General features: G+C 39.4%; 2 protein-coding genes across 4 annotated transcripts in view; both read left to right on the top strand.

Moving 5' to 3' along the window:
- Positions 1–1,541: 1,541 nt before the first annotated feature.
- On the top strand, positions 1,542–19,083 carry TRAM (translocating chain-associated membrane protein 1). Of its 2 annotated transcripts, XM_045740706.2 has the most exons (10): positions 1,542–1,600; positions 6,094–6,332; positions 11,040–11,213; positions 13,336–13,451; positions 14,577–14,718; positions 16,168–16,247; positions 16,384–16,493; positions 16,708–16,852; positions 17,057–17,214; positions 17,403–19,083. In XM_045740706.2, the coding sequence occupies exons 2-10, from the start codon at positions 6,204–6,206 to the stop codon at positions 17,471–17,473; spliced, it is 1,125 nt and encodes a 374-aa protein (XP_045596662.1). In that variant the 5' UTR covers positions 1,542–1,600; positions 6,094–6,203; the 3' UTR covers positions 17,474–19,083. The 2 variants fall into 2 exon arrangements, with proteins under 2 accessions (XP_045596662.1, XP_045596663.1); XM_045740707.2 differs by lacking the exon at positions 1,542–1,600 and having other exon boundaries at positions 6,135–6,332; positions 17,385–19,083.
- A 4,821-nt stretch (positions 19,084–23,904) lies between these two features.
- Positions 23,905–24,638, top strand: part of Mef2 (myocyte enhancer factor 2) — a 653,808-nt gene continuing 653,074 nt past the window's right edge. For both annotated transcript variants that reach the window (XM_069323723.1, XM_069323711.1), the window contains exon 1: positions 23,905–23,969. The gene's annotated coding sequence lies outside the window, so the exon portion shown is untranslated. The remainder of the gene's footprint in view (positions 23,970–24,638) is intronic.

Here is a 24,638-nt window from a genome sequence, read left to right as displayed (position 1 = left end):
AATAATAAAGTGAGTGTAAGTGTCCAATGGCAGCAGTTACGGAGTAAGGAGTTTACCGCAGCAATGAGTGAGGGGAAGTCTTTATGACAGTAAAACCATGAGCAATTTCTGGGATCAATAAAGTTGTTATTGAAAATGTCTTTTATGAAGTATAGAAGTGAGGGAATGTGTTTGGGGTCGGTGAAGATGTGAGGGGATGCGTCTGGGGGGGCAGTGAAGATGGAGGGGATGTCTCTGAGGGCAGTGAAGATGGAGGGGATGTGTCTGGGGGCAGTGAAGATGTGAGGGGATGTGTCTGGGGGCAGTGAAGATGTGAGGGGATGTGTCTGGGAGCAGTGAAGATGGAGGGGATGTGTCTGGGGGCAGTGAAGATGTGAGGGGATGTGTCTGGGAGCAGTGAAGATGGAGGGGATGTGTCTGGGGGCAGTGAAAATGTGAGGGGATGTGTCTGGGGCATTAAAGAAGTGGGAGGAAGTGTCGGGGGGGAGCAATGTAATAGGATGACGGACAGTGTCTAGAGACAGCATAAAAGGGTGCGGGGAAGTGTCGTGGGCAGTAGCAATGGAATGTGGGAGTGTCTGAGGCAGTAGATGTGTGGGATATAGTGTCTGGGATAGTAATAATAGGAATGACGGGAAGTGTCTGGAACGAGTCCCCGTGGTGCAGTGGTAAAGCACTCACCAGGCGCTTCGCGAGTGCTTTGGTCTGGGTTCATACAGGATTCACCAGGCTCGAATCCTTAACTATAGCTAGCCTCTGTTGACCCAGCAGTGAATGGGTCCCTGGTTGTTGAACGATTTTGAGGGCATATGAATGCAGCCCATCGTCCAAAGTGATAGCGCTGTAACAATTATTGCTTAGGCTATTTCTACCAGTCTCGTGTTACTTGTACGCAAGCAGATGTCCAAGATGGAGATAAGAGACAATGTCGTGGACGTGTTTGTGTTCTTGAGGGGGGGGGTTAGAGGAGACGGCTCCCGGATGTGTGTGGAGCTCCTAAATGGTTTAGCCTCCCGGCATGTGAGACTTTTTTTCATGTACTTTTTGTACGCAAGTTTTTCCCTGCGATATCTTGACAACGCTTCAAGGACTGATACGTGCTGTATTTATGTAATGGTCATTTAACTGAGATTCCTATTAGTATTTTGCAGTGTAAGTAAATATTAGTAATTTTTAAGTTATTGTTATGTGAAAGATAAGTCCTCAGGGAGGACTTCCCCAGAGTTTATCATGAAGTCGGCCTCTTTAAACGCTCTATACTGTACTATTATTTTCAATATTAGTTATATTAATAATAATATTTAATTTATAACAAATACAGAGAATCAAATTACAGTGATTGCTTAAAGGCAAGTAAATATACAATATTTGTATATTTTATAAAGCCCCAAATTACTTACGATAACCGTTAGGGGCATTATATAATTAATTACCTGCACACCAATTATACCTCCGGCTCCAGCTCAAGTATATGCCATGTGTTGACGTATGTATATTTTAATGTCAATATATGAGGTGTTAACCCGACGGGCCGACACCAGAGCGTCACATAGACGGGACGAGGGACGTGGCTCTCATCCTCTGGTGTAACTACACTCGGGTAATTATCAGGCTGTAGTATATGAGTTATATAGTTTACAACACCTGCCCTCATGCACAACACCATGCCTCCCCCTCACACACACACACACACACACACACACACACACACACACACACGCACACTGCGCCCAGGGAGGCACCTCTCTCCACACTCACCATGCACACTCAACATTCACCACATAGCCTTCCCGGCTTGGTGCCTTCTTTTGATAATTACTTACACTCACCACACTCCACCTTCGCCACACTAAACACTCACCACACCACACTCACCACTACACACTAATCCCAGGAATAACCCGCCACATACCTGCATATCCACCCACACACTTCCATCCACTTAAACATAATTGCGAACAAGCCTGAACGGTCTCCAGGCATATATGCCACTGAAAACTCACACCCCAGAAGTGACTCGAACCCATACTGCCAGAAACAATGCAATTGATGTACAGGATCCCTTAAATTAAACATAATTATACGCACTGCCCCACCCACCCGCTGACATAACCTACACATGTACATTCCCACTCTACACTTTTTAATAATAATAATACAACTCGTCCTCGACGCAAGTCCATTCCATCCAGCGGTCGACCCCACAGACGCATTCATAATTTTTTACATGCTGTTCATTCAAAACGGGAATTTTCTCAAATATTAATTAATATTATAATATATTAGCATATTGTGTATATATAGGTATAGGTTAGGTTAGGTGTTTAGGTTCTGTTGGCGATTATTTGTATTTGTAGTATGTGGGTGAAGCATTTATAGCGTTGTGATTCGAACAAAATTCGTCAGTGAAACACTTGTTCCGGATATGTTCGAACGTCAGCAGTTGTGAGTCGTGTGTAAACTGCTTTTCATTCATAAACAGGGGGTTTGGCGGGTGCATGGAATCACTTTTGGATCTTTGTTTGGAGGACGGGCTGATTTATACCGTTGTGGTTCGAACAAAAGTCGTGAGCGAAGCACTTGTTCCGGAAATGTTCGAACGTCATCAGTTGTGAGTCGTGTGTAAACCGTTTTTCATTCATAAACAGGGGGTTTGGCGGCTGTATGGAATGGACTTTGGCCTTTGTTTATAAAAACGGGCAGTAGGTACAGACGATAATCAGACTATATAGGAGACATTGACTCAGAACAAGTTAATGGAGCCCTAACTTACAACCTTAGAGAAGAGAAGGCTCATAGGAAAAAATGGTCACTACGTACAAGATACGAAGGGGGAAAAACAAGAGCAGGCTCTCTAAATTGAAAGAAGTTAGAATAATAGGACAAATAGGTTATGGTAAGGTCGGTGTTTTCTATGAATCTTTTTAAGGGTATCTATTATGTTAAGTATGTCACCTATGCACATATTTAATAAGTCAATATTGACTTATTAAATTTGCGAGAACGGGTTGCATAGGTGGAAGGTGAGAAACGCAATTGAGACGAAGAAATTTGTATCCCTCAAAACACCAGTGATCAACAAGTGCTTTGTGTGTATGTGTATTTACTATTTTTGTCTGCAGAATCGAGCTATTAGCTCTTGGACCCCGGCTTTCTAATCAATTTATTTTTCCTCTATTATACTACATAGCCTTCCGGGCTTGGTGCCTTCTTTTGATAATTACTTAATTCCTCTGTTATGTCTACTACATATATTTCTCTAACACACATATACACACACACACAGGAATCATTCAGAACTTTGTATACCACTTATGTCAGACCAGTCCTAGAGTGTGCAGCTCCAGTATGAAGTCCATATATAATTGCGCATAAGTGCCCGAACTGAGGGGCATGAACTACGAGGAGAGACATGAGGGATTAAATCTCACGCCGCTGGAAGACAGAAGATTTAGGGGGGGGGACATGATCACCACATACAAGATTCTCAAAGGAATTGATAGGGTAGATAATGACAGTTTATTTAACACAAGGGTCACACGCACTAGAATACACAAGTGGAAATTTAGTGAACAGATGAGTCATAGAGACACTAAACATTTTTTTTATTGTCAGAGTAGTTAGTATATAGAATGCATTAGTGGATTGCATTATTAATTGTGGCTGACTCCATACACAGTTTGAAGTGTAGATATGATAGAGCCTAATACATCAGTTGATTGATAGTTGAGAGGCGGGACCAAAGAGCCGAAGCTCAGTCCCTGCAAGCAAAATTAGGTGAGTACAATTAGGGTGAGTACACGCACATTCCTAGGAAGCAGCCCGCAGCAGCTGTCTAACTCCCAGGTACCTATTTAATGCTAGGTAACAGAGGCATCAGGGTGAAAGAAACTCTGCCCATTTGTTTTTGCCTCTGCCAGGGATCGAACCTAGGCCCTTAAGACTGTCTCCAGAGCGCTGTCCACTCAGCCGCGAGGTCACATACCCAGTGTGTGTGTGTGTATTCACCTAGTTGTATTCGCCTAATTGTATTCACCTAGTTGTGCTTGCGGGAGGTTGAGGCCCGCCTCTCAACTGTCAATCAACTGTTACTAAAAAAAATTTCACACACACACACCTTGTCAAGCACAAGACGAAGCTGGAAAAAGTTCAGAGGTATGCCACTAGACTAGTCCCAGAACTAAGAGGCATGAGTTACGAGGAAAAGCTGCGGGAAATGCGCCTTACGACACTGGAAGACAGACGAGTAAGGGAAGACATGATCACTACCTACAAAATCCTTAGGGGAATTGACAGGGTAGACAAGGATAAATTATTCCACCCTGGTGGTACGCGAACTCAGCTCCTGTGCCAGGTAAGTCCACTACGGGCTCGATCACCATAGCCCGTGCTACTTGCCCCGCTCCTGTGCCAGGTAAGTTACGGGCTCATCATAGCCCGTGCTACTTGGAACTTGTTTCGAGTAGCTGAATCTATAACAACAACAACATGGTACGCGAACAAGGGGACACAGGTTGAAACTTGAGTACCCACATATGAGCCACAGGGACGTTAGAAAGAACTTTTTCAGTGTCAGAGTAGTTAACGGATGGAATGCATTAGGCAGTGATGTGGTGGAGGCTGACTCCATACACAGTTTTAAATGTAGATATGATAGAGCCCATGCAGTAGGTCCAGGAATCTGTACACCAGTTGATTGACGGTTGGGAGGCGGGACCAAAGAGCCAAAGCTCAACCCCCTCAAGCACAAATAGGTGAGTACACACACACACACACACACACACACAGGAAGCAGCCCGTAACAGCTGTCCAACTCCCAGGTACCTATTTATTGCTAGGTAACAGAGGCATCAGGATGAAAGAAACTCTGTCCATTGTTTCTCGCCAGCGCCGGGAATCGAACCCAGGCCACAGGATTACGTGACCAGCGTGCTGTCCACACAGCCACCGGCGCCCCTCAGTGTGTGTGTGTGTGTGTGTGTGTGCTTGTAACATATGTGTGAAAGTGTGGTGTATTTACTACTTGTTCCTGCAGGATCGATCTGTTAGCTTTTGTCTGACTTTATTTACATGCATGTGTATACATATAGTATGATTGCATAAGTATTTGTGATGTGGGTTTGTATATTTGTCTGTTTGTGTATGTGTGGAGAGGTGAGTGGCAGTACTTCCAGGTGACGCATTTCCCAGTTATATAGTTTCACGTCTTCCCCACGTATAGCTGACATTATATAAAGCCATAAAATAAGTGTATTAGTTAACCACAAAACATAATTTTATTGGCTGAAAGGTAGTCACATAAGTATGGTCGTCCAGCTGGTGGTATTACACGCCACTAGAGAAAGTGCTCAGCGGACCCTCTCAAATATATATATTCCACGTATATATATTAAAACGCAAAAGTATTACTGAAGTTATAAAGGATCTAAAGTGATCAATTAAATACAAATTCAAATAGCACTCGAACCTTTCATTTTAAACCAAAATATAGATTAATTGTTAATTACAAAATATATGCTGTACAACTTTGAATTGATCATTTTTCATATACAGTATATATATATAGTCTACACATATTCTCAAATGTGTTTATATGTTATCAGATTAGTTATAGTATACACCACATATAATACATTAGTAATAAAATAAGAAATTGGTCCTCTACACGTATGTTAAACAATCTAATATGCTTTAAATAAATAATGGCCAATATCTATGTATTGAATTTCGCGGTAAGATATCAAATCTAAATCTTTAATTTCTCAAGAGCTTCAATATTTTCTTCTTAAAATACAGCTCGAATTAAAAATATTAAATATATTTATTTAAATAGAAAATATAGCAATTTAGTTTAAATTTTTGTTATATTTAAATAATTTTATTTCATTTTGATAATAGTTTTATATTGAATACTTAGTCGCCACGTACTTCCGGCCGATATTGGATGCTGCTTTTACTCGGGAAAACTTTCATTCACACCTTTAAAATAAATATATAGAATAATTTAAAAATGAATATGGAATGAAATGCAAGTAATAATAATTATAAAAAACAGAAATATACAAATTAATGCATATTTTTGTATTTTTCTAGCGATTGAGGTTAGAGATGAAGCGCGATCCCGAGTGAAAAAGTGTCTCGTGTAGCAGGAGAAAACAACTTGACAGTCGCTGAGAAGAGCAGCGGCGGAGGACGAGCTAACCATGGCGCTCAAGGGAGTCCGCAAGTCTAACAAGAACCCACCCATTTTCAGCCACGAATTCATCATTCAGAACCATGCAGACATCGTGTCGTGCGTGGCGATGGTGTTTGTGCTGGGGTTGATGTTCCAGGTGAGTGGAGTGGTGTTGTGGGCGGCTGTGGGGGGAAGGTTGTCCTCAAACTCCTAGTGTCACTCTCGAGGCTCGTGGTAATTCACGCCGGTCAAGGGTGTCTGTGGTAGGGCCTGGCTCTTGGCTTCCTAACTTGTGGCATGGGTGCGTTTTGGTAGTTTAAATTTTTAGTTTATTTACCCCTCAAATTAGCCCAGCTGTCAGTGGTCTATAAGCTATTGAATTGTGTCACGTCAAATTAATTGGTAACTATATATATATTTTTTTAATATTAAGCCAAGTGAACTTATTTTCGAGGTCTTGTGTAAATAAAATTGTAAATGCCCAAGTTTAATTATTTAGTTTTACTGTGCAGTACCCTGTTTTAATGTATTCCACTTTGCCTATTACTATTTATTTTATTTTGTTATTTATATATATATACAAGAAGATACATTGGGATTGTGAAGATATATAGCATAGTAATTACATTCTTGTAAAGCCACTAGTACATGCAGCATTTTGGGCAGGTCCTTATTCTAAGAAAATTTTAAGTAAGTAAATACTTGCAAAATTTATAAAAATGATCAGTTACATAGCAAGAAAAAGAATAAAAGATGATTTAATTATTCAAATTATTTATTTAATTATTTAATTAATTATTCCCTAGACCTAAGCGAGACAAGTGTCCACTATGTTGTGTGTGTGTTGTTCACTGGTAACTTACAAGTGGTTTCATTGTCTCCAGAGTTGTAGCCCATTGGACATAATTGCCAGCTGATGTGAATGTCAATTCAATGTGTATCTTTTTATGGAACTTGGATAGGTAATTTAAAATATTAAGGAGACCTAAGCAAAATTTAACTTGATAACATATGTTGTAATAAGGGAGCAGATGGTGTAGTACTGTACTGTCTGGGAGTTATAGGCAAGTGTCGCCGCTCCTGGTAGCGGTGCTGTCTGTCGTCATAGCACTAATAGTACTGTAGTTGTAAGACGAGCCTCCTTATTTCTTTTCTTGTCACTTTAGCATTGTCTTTTCACAACATCATTGTGCTGCTACTTTAGTTTTTTAATGCCAGCGGCATAATACAGTAGTAGTATAATGGGGAGAGCCTTCCCCTTGTAACACCATAAAGGTGTTTAGCTGAATTATATTTTGTTACAACATGAGTCAGGCAGACAGGATTTGAGGCGCCAGACTGTCGGCCTGTAGTAATTAAAAAGTCACACCTCTAGAGTGTTAATGATCACAAGTTGACCAGGGGTCAGGTCGTGTGAATTAACCTTGCTTCTACTAAGCTGATAATTGCAGACGGTTGGTGGTGTCTTTTCATCGTACAGATCGCTGTCTAGGTGTGGTAGGTAGATGGCCTGAGGCTATCTACATAGTAGGTGGAGCTAGCTCCAGGGTCCCCCCATAAATACCCAGGGAACTGTTCATTCGAGAGGATAGAGGATTAGCAGAGAACAGAGCAGACAGAGGCTGGATGATTGAACAGCTGCCAAGACCAGGCTGTTGGCCGGATGGGGGGGGGGGGGCTGCCAACGATTTGGCGGGTCGTATTCTAGGGACAATTAGGATTAAGGACCTGCCCGAAACGCTATGCATGCTAGTGGCTTTACAAGAATATAAGAAGTCCTGTATATATATGTATATAAAATATAAAAAATAAAAACCTATTCTATATTCTATCCTGATCTTGCACAAGTCAGTGTTAATAGTAGTTCATATAGGCTTTATTGCAGCAACAGATAACAAAGTCCCGAACCATTTTGTTTTGGGTAAAGTAAAATTATGCGCAGGTTTTGACAAAGTTCTCTTGTTAAAACTGTGTATTGTTAGTGAGGATGCAATGGGTTTGGTTATGTAGGTTTTAAAATTGCCATACTCCTACTTGCTTAGTGCTTTCTCCTCATAATTTCCTTTGGATTGTCTTTGCCATGTATAAACCTAACCTAATGTTAGGAAACAATTACTGCCTACTACTAGTCGTAATCCCATTTCATTTATCTTAATCTATTTTGGGCTGATGTTAGGTTCTCATGAGGTATATTTAATGCCAATAATTAACTATCTTGGATATAGGGGGGTTTATTTTTAAGTAACATTAGCATATTCATCTAGCACAGGTACCAATAAGCTGAATAAGTGATTGGTGACATTGTGCTATCATTTTGGAAAGCTGCACATTTTTCCAAAATGGGCAACACTTTTTGAGTTGTAGTGTAAAATGACCATTTCCAGACATTGGTGCCTGAAGCAGCTTAGTGCCAGTGCTTTTGCATGGAAGGGAAGGGAACTATCAGGAGACAAAGTTCAAAAGTTCAAAAATTTATAGTTCAAAAGTTAATAGTTCAAAAACTGATTAAGAACTGAAAGGAATCTTACAGAAAAGCGATTCCGAGATCAAAATCCCCACGACCCAATCTCTGACAAGGCCTCTTGGCTGGTTTTCTGGTCAACAAGACTGTTGGATGTGGCTGATCATAGCTGGACATATAAATCACAGCCTAAATAAGAATGTTATTAATTTTTACCTTGTTCCTTTTTTATTTTTTAATGAGACTGAATTTTATGTTTTTATAAGCAGGTGTGTGGTTTTTAAACTGCAGAATGACACTATGGTTGGAAAGTGCGAATAATCGCTAATAAAGAGTGTCCAGAGTATGATCTGAAATCTACCTAGTTTCTGATCTAGATACTAAATTAAATATCATTGCATGCCCTACATAACTTTCATTCCATATCAGTGTCAGATCTCGACACTTGGGTCCAATCTCTCCATGCATTCCGAACTGTAAGCTTTTTTGGTGCCCTTGGCAGCTCATGTGCCACATGTGAAAATTGTCTACAATCACTTAACATTCTCCAACTTATTTGTTGGGTTATGAATAAATTTGGTGTCAAAATGCTCACAAATGAATTCTCTATACAGGCATACCTCAGAATAAGAGTTTAATCCGTTCCTGGAGACGCCTCGCCTTCCGAAAACTCGCATTCCGAAGTTAATTTCCCCATAAGAAATAAAGGGAAATGAATTAATCCGTTCCTGACTACCCCAAAAACCCCACATCAAACTAAATTTTTATACCTAATTTACCTAATTCATCTAAATAAACCTACAAAACTGTGTTCCAGTTATTACTTACCTTGCTGTCGAGTGCTGTAGGCGTATGGAAGATGGTGAGGAGGGGGGAGGAGGAGAGGAGTTACTGTTTGGAAGGGGAGTCCCCTTCCATAATCACATCACATAACCCCATGCCTTGTAACACTATGGATACCACTTCTCTTTCTAAATTTTTCAAACCAGCCCCTGCTTGCCTTAAACTCTTTCTTATCTGCATCACTCGTTGCAGGGGTATTCTTTAGAAGGTCTTCGTGCAACACCCTGGCTTTCTCACAAATAATGGCCTCCGAAACACTATCACCCCTCAACTCCTTGTCGTGTATCCAAATTAATAACAACTTTTCCACTTCTTCAAGTATTTGTGGTCTTTGTGCCGTTAATGTTCTTACTCCTTTTGCCACTTTAGCACCCATAATCTTATTTTTCTTCTTAAGTATAGTGCATATTGTTGATGTGGCTTTGTTGTACTGCCTACAAAGTTCAACAACACGTGTACCGTTCTCATGCTTCCGAATGATCTCTTGTTTCTCCTCTATTGTCATCCTCACATGAGCTTTCTGGCCTTTATCCTTACCACTGGCTTTCTTGGTACCCATGGTGAGATATATATAATAACAAATTGTATAGACAAATCACCAAAAATCCAACAAAACACTGAAAATCCGCGAGAAGAATTGATGTGGGGGTAGTCACTGAGCGCGAGACAATAATAAACTGAGGGGCGGAGGGGCGACGAACGCGCTAGGTCGGCTGTACGCGTATCAACAAACTCGTGCCCAAACTCGCCTCCCGAAGTAACCCTCGCCTTCTGAGACAAATTTTTGGAGTAAATACACCTCGCCTTCCGAAAACCTCGCATACAGGGACAATCGCATTCCGAGGTACCACTGTAGATGCAAAACCAAAGGTGCATTTATAATAGATCTCCATACATTAATTGTAAACCTAGTACACTCGGTGGGTCCCACATAGTGGTGCATAAAATGTTTATACAGTAGTCATTTTGCATTTTCTTGCTTCTTTTTGGATTATAACTATAAATCTGATGTCAAAATTGCGAATAATTTCTTTAGAGAATAGATGGAAAACAAGATTTTAATGCATTACACATAACAGCAGTAAATATATATGAAAGTTCATGAATAGAAATCTGGCGGACTCATTTTGGCATCATTGGAACATTTACTGTCTGAGTACCGATGATGCTAAAACGTGTCATCGGAAAAGTGAAAGTGTTGGTCATTGGTTCCCAAAAAGAAAGCTGTCACACATTGTGCTACTTGGTGACTGTCTGGACACCCTTGAATACAGTATTAGTCTCTTAACATATGCAATCCAGGTTTGTTTTAGGAGTGTTCCTTGATAGTAAGGAAATGAATTAAGTGCTAATTATATGCAAGGAGTAATAACAGCTAAGGGCCAAATGAGGAATTTTTGTTAACTTCATTGAGACTTTTGCGTCCACTCCCCATATGATGGGTATGGGGATATACCAAATGTACAAATTTGGTCTGAAATATATATATTTTTTTAGATACATGTAATAGGTACACAAAAATCTTGCCAGTTTAACCAAAGTATACTAATTTTCCCGCAGGCTACAGCACCTCTGGCATCAGTGTTCATTGCAGTGCAGCACAATGCATCAGATATGGAAACTGCCGAAGCTCCCATGACTTACACCTATGGCACTAGGGATACAGCAGCAGTGTTTTTTTACTGCCTCATATCCATAGTAATGCATGCTATCATACAGGAGTATGTTCTTGATGTAAGTTGTGTAAATCCATTCTTCATGGTAATCAATCCCTATGCAACACTGTGTATACTGAATATGCCTGCCCTGTGATACCCGTCTCAATTACTTGTGTGATCAAAATACATCTAGTTAAAATGACCATAGTATTGTGGATTGGTGGTTACACTGACATGCACTGTACATATATGCAGTATTGTTTCATCAATTAGGGCTAACCTTTAGCCTGAAACTTGTGCAATGTATGAGAGTACACAGGCTCAAACTGCACATTGTTGTATGACATCTTACTAGGAATTCTAGAAAATAGTTCTGCTTACAGTTGTACAGTACAAGATTTAATGTACCATATTTATCTAATGAGAAAATTCTTGTCATTAATTAGGAGAATCTTGGAGCATATGGCATCATTACATCTTAGAATATATAAATAATACAGTTCAAGACTATACAGTACAGTACTGTATTTAGTGTTCCCTCAATCTTAAACAAATTTAATGGGCGAATTTTAATCAACATTTTTTGGGACTAATATGAAATAAGAGAATTTAATTTACATGTAATTCTATATACAGTATGTGTGCGTGTTGTAGGAGAGTACAGTACAGTGTATTTGAAATATTATTTCCATTTATATAGTCTTTCCATATTTTAAGTTGTTGTTAAAGATTCGCTACCTGGAACAAAGTTCCAAGCAGCACGGGCTATGGTGAACCCGTAATATTTTAAGATTTGTCCCATCAGATTATTCAACAGTGCTAGGATTAAAACCGGATGCCAAATAACGTACAGTGGAGCCTCAAAACTCTAGCGCTCAAAGAAAGTCCTTAAGAATTTTGAAGGATTGTGGTGTAATTTTTTTTTAAATACAATAGACCTAAATATCCACACGTTTTTAACATTAAAGGAAAATCTGTAGTGATTGTGCATAAATCTGTGCTTTTTCCTATGGGTATGGGCTGTTTTACACATGGATTTATGTTGGGCAGAGTTACATTTCAGGTTGTGGCACTTTGATGCATGGCATCTACCCATGCACTGTAAACGGTGTGTGGTGTAGATGCCAATTTCCTGCAGTTTAACAAGGTTTCTGCCCATCTGGTCTTTTGACACTTCTGCAGCGTTGCCACTGGCTTCCTATGTTGATTTTACCTCGGGTAGGGTTGATGGCCAGTTTGGCTAGCATTTGTTCGCTGTTTTGGTTTCCTCATCAGTTCCAGCTTTTAACCCCTTGGACTGCTTGCCATTTAAAGTACACTGTACATCAAGGTGAGCCTGACCCCCAAAAAAAAAAAAAAAAAAAAAAAAAAATTAGATTTGGACAAATTTTGGATGACCATTTGTTCATGAGGTAGTTGTTAAATAGCATTTACAGAAGTGCAAGGGTGCTGATGGTTGCAAGGCTGGCAGAGACAGCATTAGGGACAAGCCCCCCCTCTCCCTCTGGGGATTTGATTTATCCCTGCAGCAACGATAATTTGCCTTGATTAGTTTGGTGTCTAATTTCCTTCAAACAGCTGATAGTTTTGTTCAGCCTAAGCATTCTGGTATTTTTCTAGTCTAAATTTTGGGTTGTGCTCGGATTTTCACTCCTCTTACTTTGCACAGTGAGCCAAATTACGGTCCAGAATTTTGGTAAGCAAGGATTGGTCTTCCAGTCCTAAGGTGATTACCTGAGGCTTTGTGATATCAGAGCTAATATTGGGGGAGCCACTGGGGGTTTCCAGAGAAAGGCCATTTCACTACATTTAGTAGCTTCTATTCCCCCCTTTCTGTTTTGCTTGAAATAAACTAAAATGGTGTCAATGGAGATAAAAAAAATTATCCCTATTTTGATTCAAGGAAAGAATGAGACCAAAACAGAAATGCTGCATGATTGCACAAAGGAATGAGAGGTTAATGGAAGGTCCAAAGTAAAGCTTTATCTTTTAAGGGATTTCAAAATGGCAGTTTTTCTTTGTTTTCAAAGGTTTTGCATGTGTTGTATGTCAATGTCACATGCCCAGGCAATTATTCAGATTAAATAAAGAATTAAATTTAATGTAGGCAGTAAAATTTTATTATTTTCTTTACTGCCCATTACTTAGCACTTTTAATATTGATTTTTACAAATTGTAATGTTTAATTTTTATTTCAGAAAGTTAATCGTAAATTGCACCTGAGCAAGACTAAGCACAGCAAGTTTAATGAATCTGGGCAACTCCTAATTTTTACTGCTGTATCTGCTGCTTGGGGCATTAATATCCTCGTTAAGTAAGTACTGTATCTATTCTCTTGGGGATTTGTTTGTAGTTCAGTAGTTCAACAAAATGAGACAATCCTCATTTGTCATAATACTTTATACAGTATAATGTAGCTGATTTTCTTGCATTTAAATGCATGTAGTACCAATTATTTGGTGAAACCTAATACAGAGCTCGCTTCCCGCGGACACTGATGGCTTACACTTAAAGTAAATGTACTCTAATAAATATTATAATAGATTTCTTTGTGTGAATGTGGAAGAGTACCACATTGCTGGTTTGACTGCCAATTGCAGTAATCTATTTTACAGGAAGTGTGGCAAGTACTAGAACTGCCTCGGGAACCATATGCACTTTGCACCTTCAGAGCCAAATCATGTCTTAAGCATGTCATGTCTGTTAAACCTCTGCCATCACCCTAAATTGGCCTTGTTTTATACCAGTCTTTCAAGTACAGATTTGGGTGCACCATTAGCCATGCTTAAGTTTCAGTGCATTTATGTAACTTTTTCATTGTTGGTTTATATTTCATTTTACTAACTAAATATACTACAGCTGCTTTTATCAAATGGCATTATCAATGTCATATTCCACTGCCAGCTGCCTTCCTCTGTCATCTTTTTCTAATAACTTTGATTAACCATGATAAAGATGTCCCTCTTACCCTTGTGTGATGTAGTTGTACTTTCACCATACTACGTGGCTAAGCCTCAGAAATGATGTATGGAAGAAAATCCAATAAGCATTATTAGGTAACGGGAAGTCTGGCCGCACTCAGGCGCTCACAGAAAACAGTGTTATGCATACCCTCAAAATAGGTCTCAATATGTCTAGGGGGAGGTGGGGGGGGAACTTGCTTATACAATTTACAATACAATCTTTGTAAAATAGTGAAATCTAAATGCATTATTTTGATTAATTACAAATATAAAAGCCAAATTAGCAGAAACATGAAATCAGATTTGATGGAAATTTCATAATGAACCAACGATCCAGGTTTTCCTTCTTTAAACTTGTCTTCAATTATGAATCTCATTATAAATGTGTTAAAATTTATGGATATGCTGTTTGCTCTAATACTTAAAAATACAGTGCAGTTTGGGCCTGTGCATTATAGTGTACTTAATATTTCTAGGGATAACCTAATGGTGGACATAACTTCACTGTGGGCAGACTATCCCGACGGTCATGCGCAGATGTCTTTCATGCTGAAATTCTTCTTCATAATACAGATGTCTTATTGGCTTCACTGTTACCCAGAGCTCTACTTCCAGAAGGTAATTTTGATGTATAAATTCCTGTTTGATATGATTTTGCATTTTATTTTTCCAGCTTGGCTTCTATACCGGTGGAATGTCTAATGGCAGCTAGTGGCTATTTTAATTTTCGTTCACATTTGTATCAAATGCCTTGCCAGACTGTGAACGTGCAACAATGTATTGTTCTCCCCTCCTCTGTGGGGTAGCATGAGGCTGCCTTGTTTTGACTTGAAAACCACACTAGTGATATTTTTTTTAATTGAAATTGAGCAGTGTAACCCAGCGGTTACCTTAGTTTTTGTTTTTAATTTTTGTAAGGTTTGTTGGTTTAATATCTTGACTTAATCATATTTACTTGTCTTAGAACACAATCATATAAATAAAATAATTTTAGCTATAATTGATATTGGGCATTGGCATTGTAGCACCTCGGCCTTTGCCATTGTAGTAACTCTAATGGGCTAAACACAGTACAGTACTTCCCCCCCCACCCCACCCCAAAAAAGGCAAATGCACACAGCACAGAATTTGGCACTTGATGTATTAAAAAGAATGTACTGTAATGGTTGCTTAGGATTAAAGGACAAGAGATGAATAATACAACTACTTACATTCTTGTCTAGGTAGTACTTGACAAGTCTCCTGTTTCATGGCAACAGGACTGTTGCCATGCTGGTTTGATTAACTTTTTTTATGGCGATTCAAGTTGAGCTTTATATAATTTTACTCATATTATTTACAAAATAAGCAAATTTTCCTTGTAAAACTGCAGATTTGTGAATGATATATTGCCACATTTGTTTGTATGTTACTGTAGTTGTTGGCTCAACCGAGGGTCCCAAGTTAGTCCCACACGAGGACAGATAGTAGGGCACATTTTCTCTCGCCTGATGTCTTTTTGTCCAGCAGTAAATAGGTATCCAGGAGTTAGGCAATTGGGGTAGGGGTATGGGAGGGTAACATCCTGGGGAAGGTCAGTCATTGGCCTAAGGCAGTGGTTCCAAACTTTGACTTTTTTTTTTAAACTTTTTCAATTATGTTTTCACCCGAGGACTCCTACAACAAAATAGATCGAGCTTGCAAAATTACCAGTAGCTATTACTGTAATTGGTACATAAATTTGTATCTCGAGCCTTTCATTGTTATTTTCAGTTACTGCTACATGTAAATGATAACGGAAGACATTTGGCTCAACTCGCTCATTAAGTGGGTTTTATTTTAAAGAGTACAATACAATGCATAGTATTTGTCTAATGGCCTTGTTGAAATTCTTCAATAACCCCTTGGGGTTCATGTAGCCATGGTTGGGAACCATTTACCTAGGAAAAGACTTTTTTTTGTGGGGGGGGGGGGGCCTTGATAATCCTAAACACAGACTTCCACACACATTTGAAAACCACAAAGCACACATTTGAAAATATTATTATTTTTCCTTTTGATGTTAATTTTTGTCTTATCTTTATACAGACTAAACGTGAAGAAATGCCAGCCAAGATTCAGCATGCCTCTCTCTATTTGGTGTTTTGCATGGCAGCCTACGTTTTAAAGTAAGTGAAGTACAGTAATTATACTTGGTGAGGAACATACTATACACAATGAATACAGCAAGTTTGTGCCAAGAAGTTTTTTTTATAATTAAAGGCTGAATTTTGTTTCCATTAAAATATTGCTTTTGTATTTCAGCTTCAATCGTGTGGCACTTGTATTGCTGACTTTAAGATTTGTGGAAGAGGGAATCCTTCATGTCTGCAGACTCCTTTACTTTGCTGAGAAAAATGCAGCTGCAAATACAGGTTATTTATATTTTTTCCTTGGTTTTGAACTGTACGATAAATGTGGTAAGGAGTTATGTTAGGTCCCTGCGTTTTTTAGGAGTACAATACTGTATAGGCATTCTATTCATAGCAAACGTCTATATTAATTACTGAATTTGGTATTAATAGTTTTCTTGGTTCAGTCTTGGCTTGTGCCGAATTATAATATTTAATTAGGGTTTTTAAATTGCAGGTTTCCGTGTGTGGAATGTAATATTTGTTGTCTGTCGACTGGCCAGCATCATAGTGGCAATATTAACTTTCCATTATGGTTTGGCAACAAATGATGATCAGTCACTAGACACTAAAACTGGGAACTTCAACACACCATTTATCAGGTAATTAAATTGTTTTAGGCAATATGCATCGGCTTGCATGTGCATGCATTTAATAATGTACAGTACTGGTACTTGTATTATTGTATTACACATTGTTAGTGTTCTATTCTTGTGGTACAATACAATACAGTACATGTACAGCTGTATTGTAAATTAAATATTTTTTTAAAGTCAAACTATCTGATATTTAATGTTTCTTTCTAGGTTAAATGCCCTAGTAGCAGTGTGCTTGATTCAGGCTTGGATGATGTGGAACTTCATCCACTTTCATCTTCGGAGAATGAGGGAACGTCAGGCCGAGGCCCTTGCAGCACGCAAGAAGGCTGCCGAGCGAAAGACAAAGAAGGGAAGGAAAGATGACTGTAAGTTGATGAAATTACTTTCGTGCAACATAAATGTTGTGCATAATATTGTTGAACATTTCTACTTTATTCTGTGGTGTGAATGAATTGTAAAATATTTGTAGGTAATTGTACATAATGTACTCCTTTGGAAATATTGATTGGTAGACAAAGGTTGCTAATGTAAGCAGGACATGTTGGTGTTTCAGCAAAACGTAGCTCGGAGGAGGATGTGAGCGAGCTGCCAGAAGTGGACCAGCAGACACGCAGACGCAAATGAAGACCAAGAATGACAATAGAATAACGTTAAATAATTGGCCAAAACAACTTCGTTGTTACCATGTCCATAAAATAAATGGGAAAAATTGGGACTTGCATTATACGAATAGCCTACCACCAGAATTTGGCTTTTTATTGGAGAAAAAGTGTAGATTTTTTACATTTTGTTGGTCTTGTCAAGCTCTGGTGATTTCCAAGACAGAATACTTATGATCATAACTATTTCTGTTGATGAATTAAGCTCTTTGAAAAGAATTTAAGAAATTCTCTTTAGATGTTTCACCAAAAAAATAGCTTTTTGGAGAAAGAGGTTATTGCTTGGCTCCATTAACTGGTAACATTTGTAATAGATTCGTGATAAGAGGATAAGTTGTTGTAAAGATGAGAATATTATTCAGGAATAAGGTTTTGTTGATAAGAAAGTTTACATATACTGTATTTTTCATGTGTCTAAGGGTTATTGGCAGCAGCACTAAAGGTTGTGAGACTAATAAAAATCTCCCTCCAATTTATAGTTATGTTTATGATGGACCTTCATTAGCACAGTTCATTTGGCAGTTTTTGCTGAAGTGATCAGAATTAGGCATTGGCTGCTATTTTAATATCAAGTTTTGGCACAGTCAAATACTTTTATCCTCAAATTGGGCTGTACTTCAGCATTCCATACATTAAAATAGTTTAGAATAAGTGTTTACTAAACTTGCAAATGTTCACAAATAACCTAGAGGAAGCAATGTTTATTAAACTTGCAAATGTTCACAAATAACCTAGAGGAAGCAATGTTTATTAAACTTGCAAATGTTCACAAATAACCTAGAGGAAGCCAAGTGCACAAGGTTATTTTTCTGGTCATGCAATGTCAGGTGCTTGTTCCAGTTCTTGTACACAGTGCAGAGTTTCCTTTAGATATCCCTTTAGCATTGGGGATACCTTATTGTACAAGGCATCATTTGAGTAAAAGCTGCTGATGAAAGATAACTTTGAGGAATGCTGAAATAGCTGTTGCAGGTTTTATCAGTAGCTTTTATTTATGATTTCTTTCCACTTAGCATGTCATAGGACATGAGGTGCACAAAACTACATTCAAATTATATATATATATATAAATTGAGTTATGTACAGTACGAGGTAGGTATTGTATGCTATTTCAGCATTTTACGAAGGTCTTTTTAAGTTACATAATGTATGTAAAATTGTAATATAGTTCAATTGGTAGTCATTTCGGTTGAGACTTGTGTGTTAGATATTGGTGTTGCAACTTGCCTTGTCTCATGGAGGTATTTATTGCTTGACTCACTTTAACCGCTTTTCTCATGACACGAAGAGGGTCATTGTTCTGTATGACTTTATCTTTTATTTTTTGTTTAAATCTAAAAGAATGCCATTATAAGTATGTATTTGGAAGTATATACAAATTGTGTAATAGCAATGAAATGTTAAGTTCTGTTAGAACCATTTATAGGGTGCTGATGGTTTTTCTCTATATGGATGTTTGTAAGTGTAAACCTCCGCAGGAGAATTAGACATGTCCATTAGTTAGTTGATTAATAAGTGACTATCCCTTAAGAGTTTACATTTTTTTGCACATTAAAGGTTTGCCCATTATATAAAGGAGATTTTAAATTTTCATAAATACAAACGGTAGTAGACTTGTACAAGTGAGATTTGCAAGGTAAAGATTAGCTGGATTCAGAGTAAGACTAGTGCCAAAGTTAAAGGATCTAAGCTGTAACACTTTTTGAGCTCGATCTAACTAGGTGGGAAGTATCAGAGGAAATGATTACAAGATACTGAAAGGGGTTAGGTGATATCGGCAGTTTTCATATTAAGAAAATTGAATGAGGAACCATAATGAAAAGACGTACACACAAGGATTGGCCATTAAGTATGATACTCCTGTGCCCCTTAATCATAATGTAAATGTTACTTGTTTATATTTAAATGTGTGTGCTATATATTACCCCTTCAAGGGTTTCACCTTCTGAGGGGGAGGCTCGTGTATGACTCCCTGAGGCCAGTAAGCAGTTGCCTCTTCTAGAGTTGTACGTGCAAAGACCACATAGGGTGCCAGTTCAGGTCGTCAGACCACCTGACGGGTTGCTCATGAGGGGGCTGCTCTCGAGTAGGTAGGTGTGATGGCTGGGGTAAGAGGAATCAAGACGTGTTTGCACTGGAGTTGGAGAATGATGCCGTAAAATTTCCATATTGAAAAGATGGTATGGAAAAATGATTTGGGATGATGCATTCTCTTGCTGGGCAGCGCTTGGCCTAGGAAGGCGGTATCCCTTGGCTCCAGGGCCCAAACTTTAATACACCATATGCATTTCATAAACAAACTTGCTTCCCAAACTTGGACTCGTGAAGCGTGTAACCAGGCACTAGAGTTTGACTAATGGAAGATCGAACTATATTTGGCCCAGACCAGGTTTGAACTGTGGTTCAGTCTGTTGATCCTCTCCATTCCCCAATGATTTCCTTGGCAGGGTTGAGCCTCAATTTTTCCCTGGTTGCTGGACTGGTAACTTGGCTGCTCACAGCCTGGTTGATCAGGTATCCTGTTCTTGGCACTTGGAACAGTTCCAGCTTTTGTTACGACAACTATGTTGGTGCCTTCTTTGATTCTTACGACAACTATGTCTTTTACCACGTTTGAAATGGGGAATCGAGGTGCCATCACCCCACTTGAACCCACATGATTCTTTCAAACCTTGCTTCCTGGCTTCGTGCCTTCTTTGATAATTACATCATGATTTGTTTGGTCTCACTGTGGCCTAAGTATTTTGATACGTCATAATGAGCATGCATTGCCCTGATAATTTACACATACGTATGTACTTGTTAACTCTGTAGGTGCCTATGTTGCTTTTAACCCCATTTGTACTGGCACATGTATTGCTGTGGCCCCTTCTCAGGAAACGGCTGCGTCCTAGCTGCTATGTTCTGCATTGGTAAGACCTCATTTTGGGTTTTCAAAAATATGCAATAAAATGCCAGCATTGATCGTCATTCTCCCACACCATGAGGCTATTCAATATATCCTCAAGCTCCAAGATTATTCTATCCTCCAGATTGAATAAATTCCTCGATCCCCTCATGGTGGTTGTTGTCAAACCCTTCGAGTAGTTATGATCATATTTGATGGTAGAACCCCAGTCTTCCTCAGTTCTTGCCAGTGGCATGAACTGTTGAGATCATACTATCATCATTGTTAATACCTCCGTGGTTGCCGTTCTTTTTTACCTGGAAAAGACTTAGGATGCAACCTGGAGGTACAGTATTTTATCCCAGCTACAATCTTTCGGCCATCGTGGCCATCTGCTGCTCTTCCTTCATAGCTTCCTCTCTTGTCGGTCGTTTAAATTCAAGGTACCATTTTGTTCTTTCCAACAATATGAAAGTTTGCCACAAGGTAGTGTTCTGAGAACTACTTTTTCCCTAGTTGCCTTAAATAATCTTCCTTCGTCCCTCTCCTCTGGAATTTTCTCAGGCCTTCGTTGATCTCGCTGCTGTCATGGTGACAACTCCCTTGTCCTTCATCACCAACTTCAACTTGCGATTGATAGTGTTGTCCTGGGCCACTAATCATGATTTCAAGTTCTCTACGACTAAGACTTTTGCTGTGAATTTTGTATGTGGTGACCATGTGTCTCCTAACTCTTCTGTCTTCCAGCAGCATGAGGTTTAGTTGTGTTGAAACCAGCATCTTGTCTACAGGACCGTCGTGATCGTTACTGTCTTTGATACTTCGTACGAGCCTAGCAACATCCTCACTCGCTTATGCCGTGCTTTGACTGTTGCCTCTTAAGTGGACCCTTACCTGGCGGTGATTCCGGGGGTCAAGGTCCCTGCGGCCCGGTCTCTGACCAGGTCTCCTGGTTAATGGACTGGTCAACCTGGCTGTTGGACGCGGTGTGTTTGTCTCGTTTCCCGTCTGTCCCTCGATAGAATCTGATGAATCAGATACCGTTGATATCGCTCGTCCTATGTTGTTGTTCTTGTATTGGCATTTAGAGCCTACTTGAATATCCATCGACACCAAAACAGGTAGTGGGAAAACGGTCCCGGCTCTACATATTGGCCACACAAGATTACCTTATGTATACTTAACGGATCAAGGATCTGCTCTCATTAATGTCACAACCTTGTCTAACTCTCGGATTTTATAGAATGTTTTAATTTACAGGATACGCGGACAACTTTTCTTATTATATCCATGTCATTTGTCGCTCGATAAAATCCTTGGTGGATCGTACTTTGGACAACATTCATCTTCACTTATGATAGTTGGAACCTGTTCGATGTCTGTGACAACTACTAAATAGCCTCCACGGCTTGGTGCCTTTTTTGGATAGTTATTCTGTAATATCCAATACTGCTCATTACTAATACGATTTGCCTCCAGTGTGTGTAATATATTATCATAACAATTGGTGTAGTTTGTTAATTACTAGCTATCATTATATTAAATAAGGTGTGCAGCTCAATTGTAAAAGCTGATGTCAGGCAACCATTGGGATACGATCAAGATCTTTCTTTGTCCCCTAATCCTTTTGTGCTTCCGATCACTGAGCATTGAGAGCACAAACTGTCCCTTACAGGGTGAGTATGGGAAGTTCGGTAAACTACCACATGCAGGATAAGTATGAAATGCTCAATGTACTACCATACGCAGGATGAGTATGGGGTGCTCAATACACTACCATATGCAGGATAAGTATGGGATGCTCAATAAACTACCACTCGCAGGATGAGTATGGGATGTACAGTAAATTACCACTCGCGATATAAGTATATTATGGTGCACATTACACTTTGCTGCCAGTTCTAGGGAAGAAGCCTGAAAGTTCCTGTGGCGGAGTGATTAAGATACTCGCCTGGCGTTTCGTTACCGCTTTGGCCTGGGTTCGTATCCTGGCCGCCAATCCTAAACTGTAGCCTCTGTTCATCCAACAGTAAAATGGGAAACGATTTGGCAGATTGTATTCCGGGGAAAATTAGTATTAAGGACCTGCCCGAAACGCTGTGCGTGCTAGTGGCTGTACAAGAATGTAAGAACTCTTGTATATATAATACATATATATTTACAGTCTCCGTGGTGTAGTGGTAAGACACTCGCCTGGCGTTCCGCGAGCGCTATGTCATGGGTTCGTATCCTGGCCGGGGAGGATTTACTGGGCGCAATTCCTTAACTGTAGCCTCTGTTTAACGCAACAGTAAAATGTGTACTTGGATGAAAAAACGATTCTTCGCGGCAGGGGATCGTATTCCAGGGACCATAGGATTAAGGACTTGCCCGAAACGCTACGCGTACTAGTGGCTGTACAAGAATGTAACAACTCTTGTATATATCTCAAAAAAAAAAAAAATAAATAAATAAATAAAAATAAAAACAATTAGGAAGATTAACATACAGAACACTTTAAAAGGACATGTAACGCACCCAAGGAGCAAAAGCTTCAAGCTCAAAAAGCCACAATGTAGGACAAAAAATGTTTTTCAGAACTGTTGGGTTCATTCTCGAATCAAATCGGAAATTCCTGGTTCGAATCGCGGGTGGGACAATGATTGAACGCCTTTCTAATCAATAATACCCTGTTCACTTAGCAGTATATATATATATATATAGGTACCCAGGAGTTAGTTAACTTGTGCGGTTGCATCCTGGAGAGGGTCAGTAGTTCTACCTTGATATAATTTTTTATACATACACAGATTATATATATATATATACATACACATGTATATATACACCCTGGTCGCCTGTCCCCCAGACGCAATGAATTAAATCCTTGGAACCGCCTACTTTTGTTTTTCTGTATTAAATAATATACAATATAAAGATCATATTTACATCAATTTACAAGGGAAATTACTACATTTATATATATAGTCTATATAAGTCTCAGTAAACCAATTGTTCATATTATTGAGCGTGAGCAGTAAACAATAAATGTTATACATGATCCACGCCTACTCGCCTGCGAATCCGTAATTGCCAAAACATTACTGTATTTCTAAAATCCATTTGGAAAAAAAGGTATCGGGAATAATGGTGTACGTTTGACAAGTCGCCGGCTTGCTGTCCCCGTGGTGGGGTGGCCACTAGACACATGGTGATCATCAGGTCAATTCCGGCGATGAATTATTTCTGGCGGCGCTTGACACCTCCCACCACCTGTTGCCTCCACCGTGACGTCATAACCTAAGCTCCGCCCACAACACTCCTCCCCAAATCAAGTTCCTTAGTTACCAACCAATTTATTTAATATAGGAGCCAAACTCTTTTACTTTTGCTGTTATTATTGATGCAAATATATTCATAGCTTCCATTAAATTGCATATACGTAATCTGAAAATGTAAAATGGAGTGATTTCTTGATAGACGTGAAGACCTTGGCGTAAGAATACATGACGTCATCAGCCAGCTGTTCTTGTTGTTGTGGGAATGGTCGGTGGGACTCGGCTCCTCTGTTCTAAAAATAGACGCTGTATTTACGGTAAGTGAACAATTCGAGACTGACTTCCACAGCAGAGAGGTGCACGTCTCTGTCTGCCGGAAATTATAGATTTTTGCCGAGGCCTATGCGCGCGTAGCGCCTGCAAAATGGACGTATTTAGAGCTGGATGTCCAGTGATGTGTCACAGAAATACTTGCTATAAAGTTGTATATTTTATGCCTTTAATACGAGTGACTCGTCGGCGCAGTTTTTCAGCGTTATGGGTTAGGAATGGCGGACTTGGCGAAAGGCAGGCCAGTGCCGGTCACGCCCAGCATGGGGAGAAATAAAGGTATATATGTGAGGAGCGGCACAGAGACCACGCTGGCACTCTCCACCACCACCATGCCAACCCACACACCCTCTGCCTACTGATACACCACAATACCCTAATTGTATTTCTCCCTACATTAACTAGTGGTACCATGTGCAGACATATAGTAAATAAAAACTTGCCAATTCTAGAATTAACTTACAAATCCCCGACGCAATGAATTAGTATTAAATATTGTGTCGTATTGGTTATATATTAACAGCGACATAATTAAAACATTTCAATCATTACGGAATTTGTAAATTTAAGCGGTATATGCTTTGTAAAACAAGGAAATATGCTGCTCAAAGCACGACGCGTCGTTGCACGTAATGCTGCATGATGAGTTCAAGTTA

The sequence above is a fragment of the Procambarus clarkii genome, chromosome 13 (assembly GCF_040958095.1).
Source record: "Procambarus clarkii isolate CNS0578487 chromosome 13, FALCON_Pclarkii_2.0, whole genome shotgun sequence".
Classification (NCBI taxonomy): domain Eukaryota; kingdom Metazoa; phylum Arthropoda; class Malacostraca; order Decapoda; family Cambaridae; genus Procambarus; species Procambarus clarkii.
Note: the sequence above shows the minus strand (reverse complement) of the source record. Positions and strands in the feature narration are given on the sequence as shown.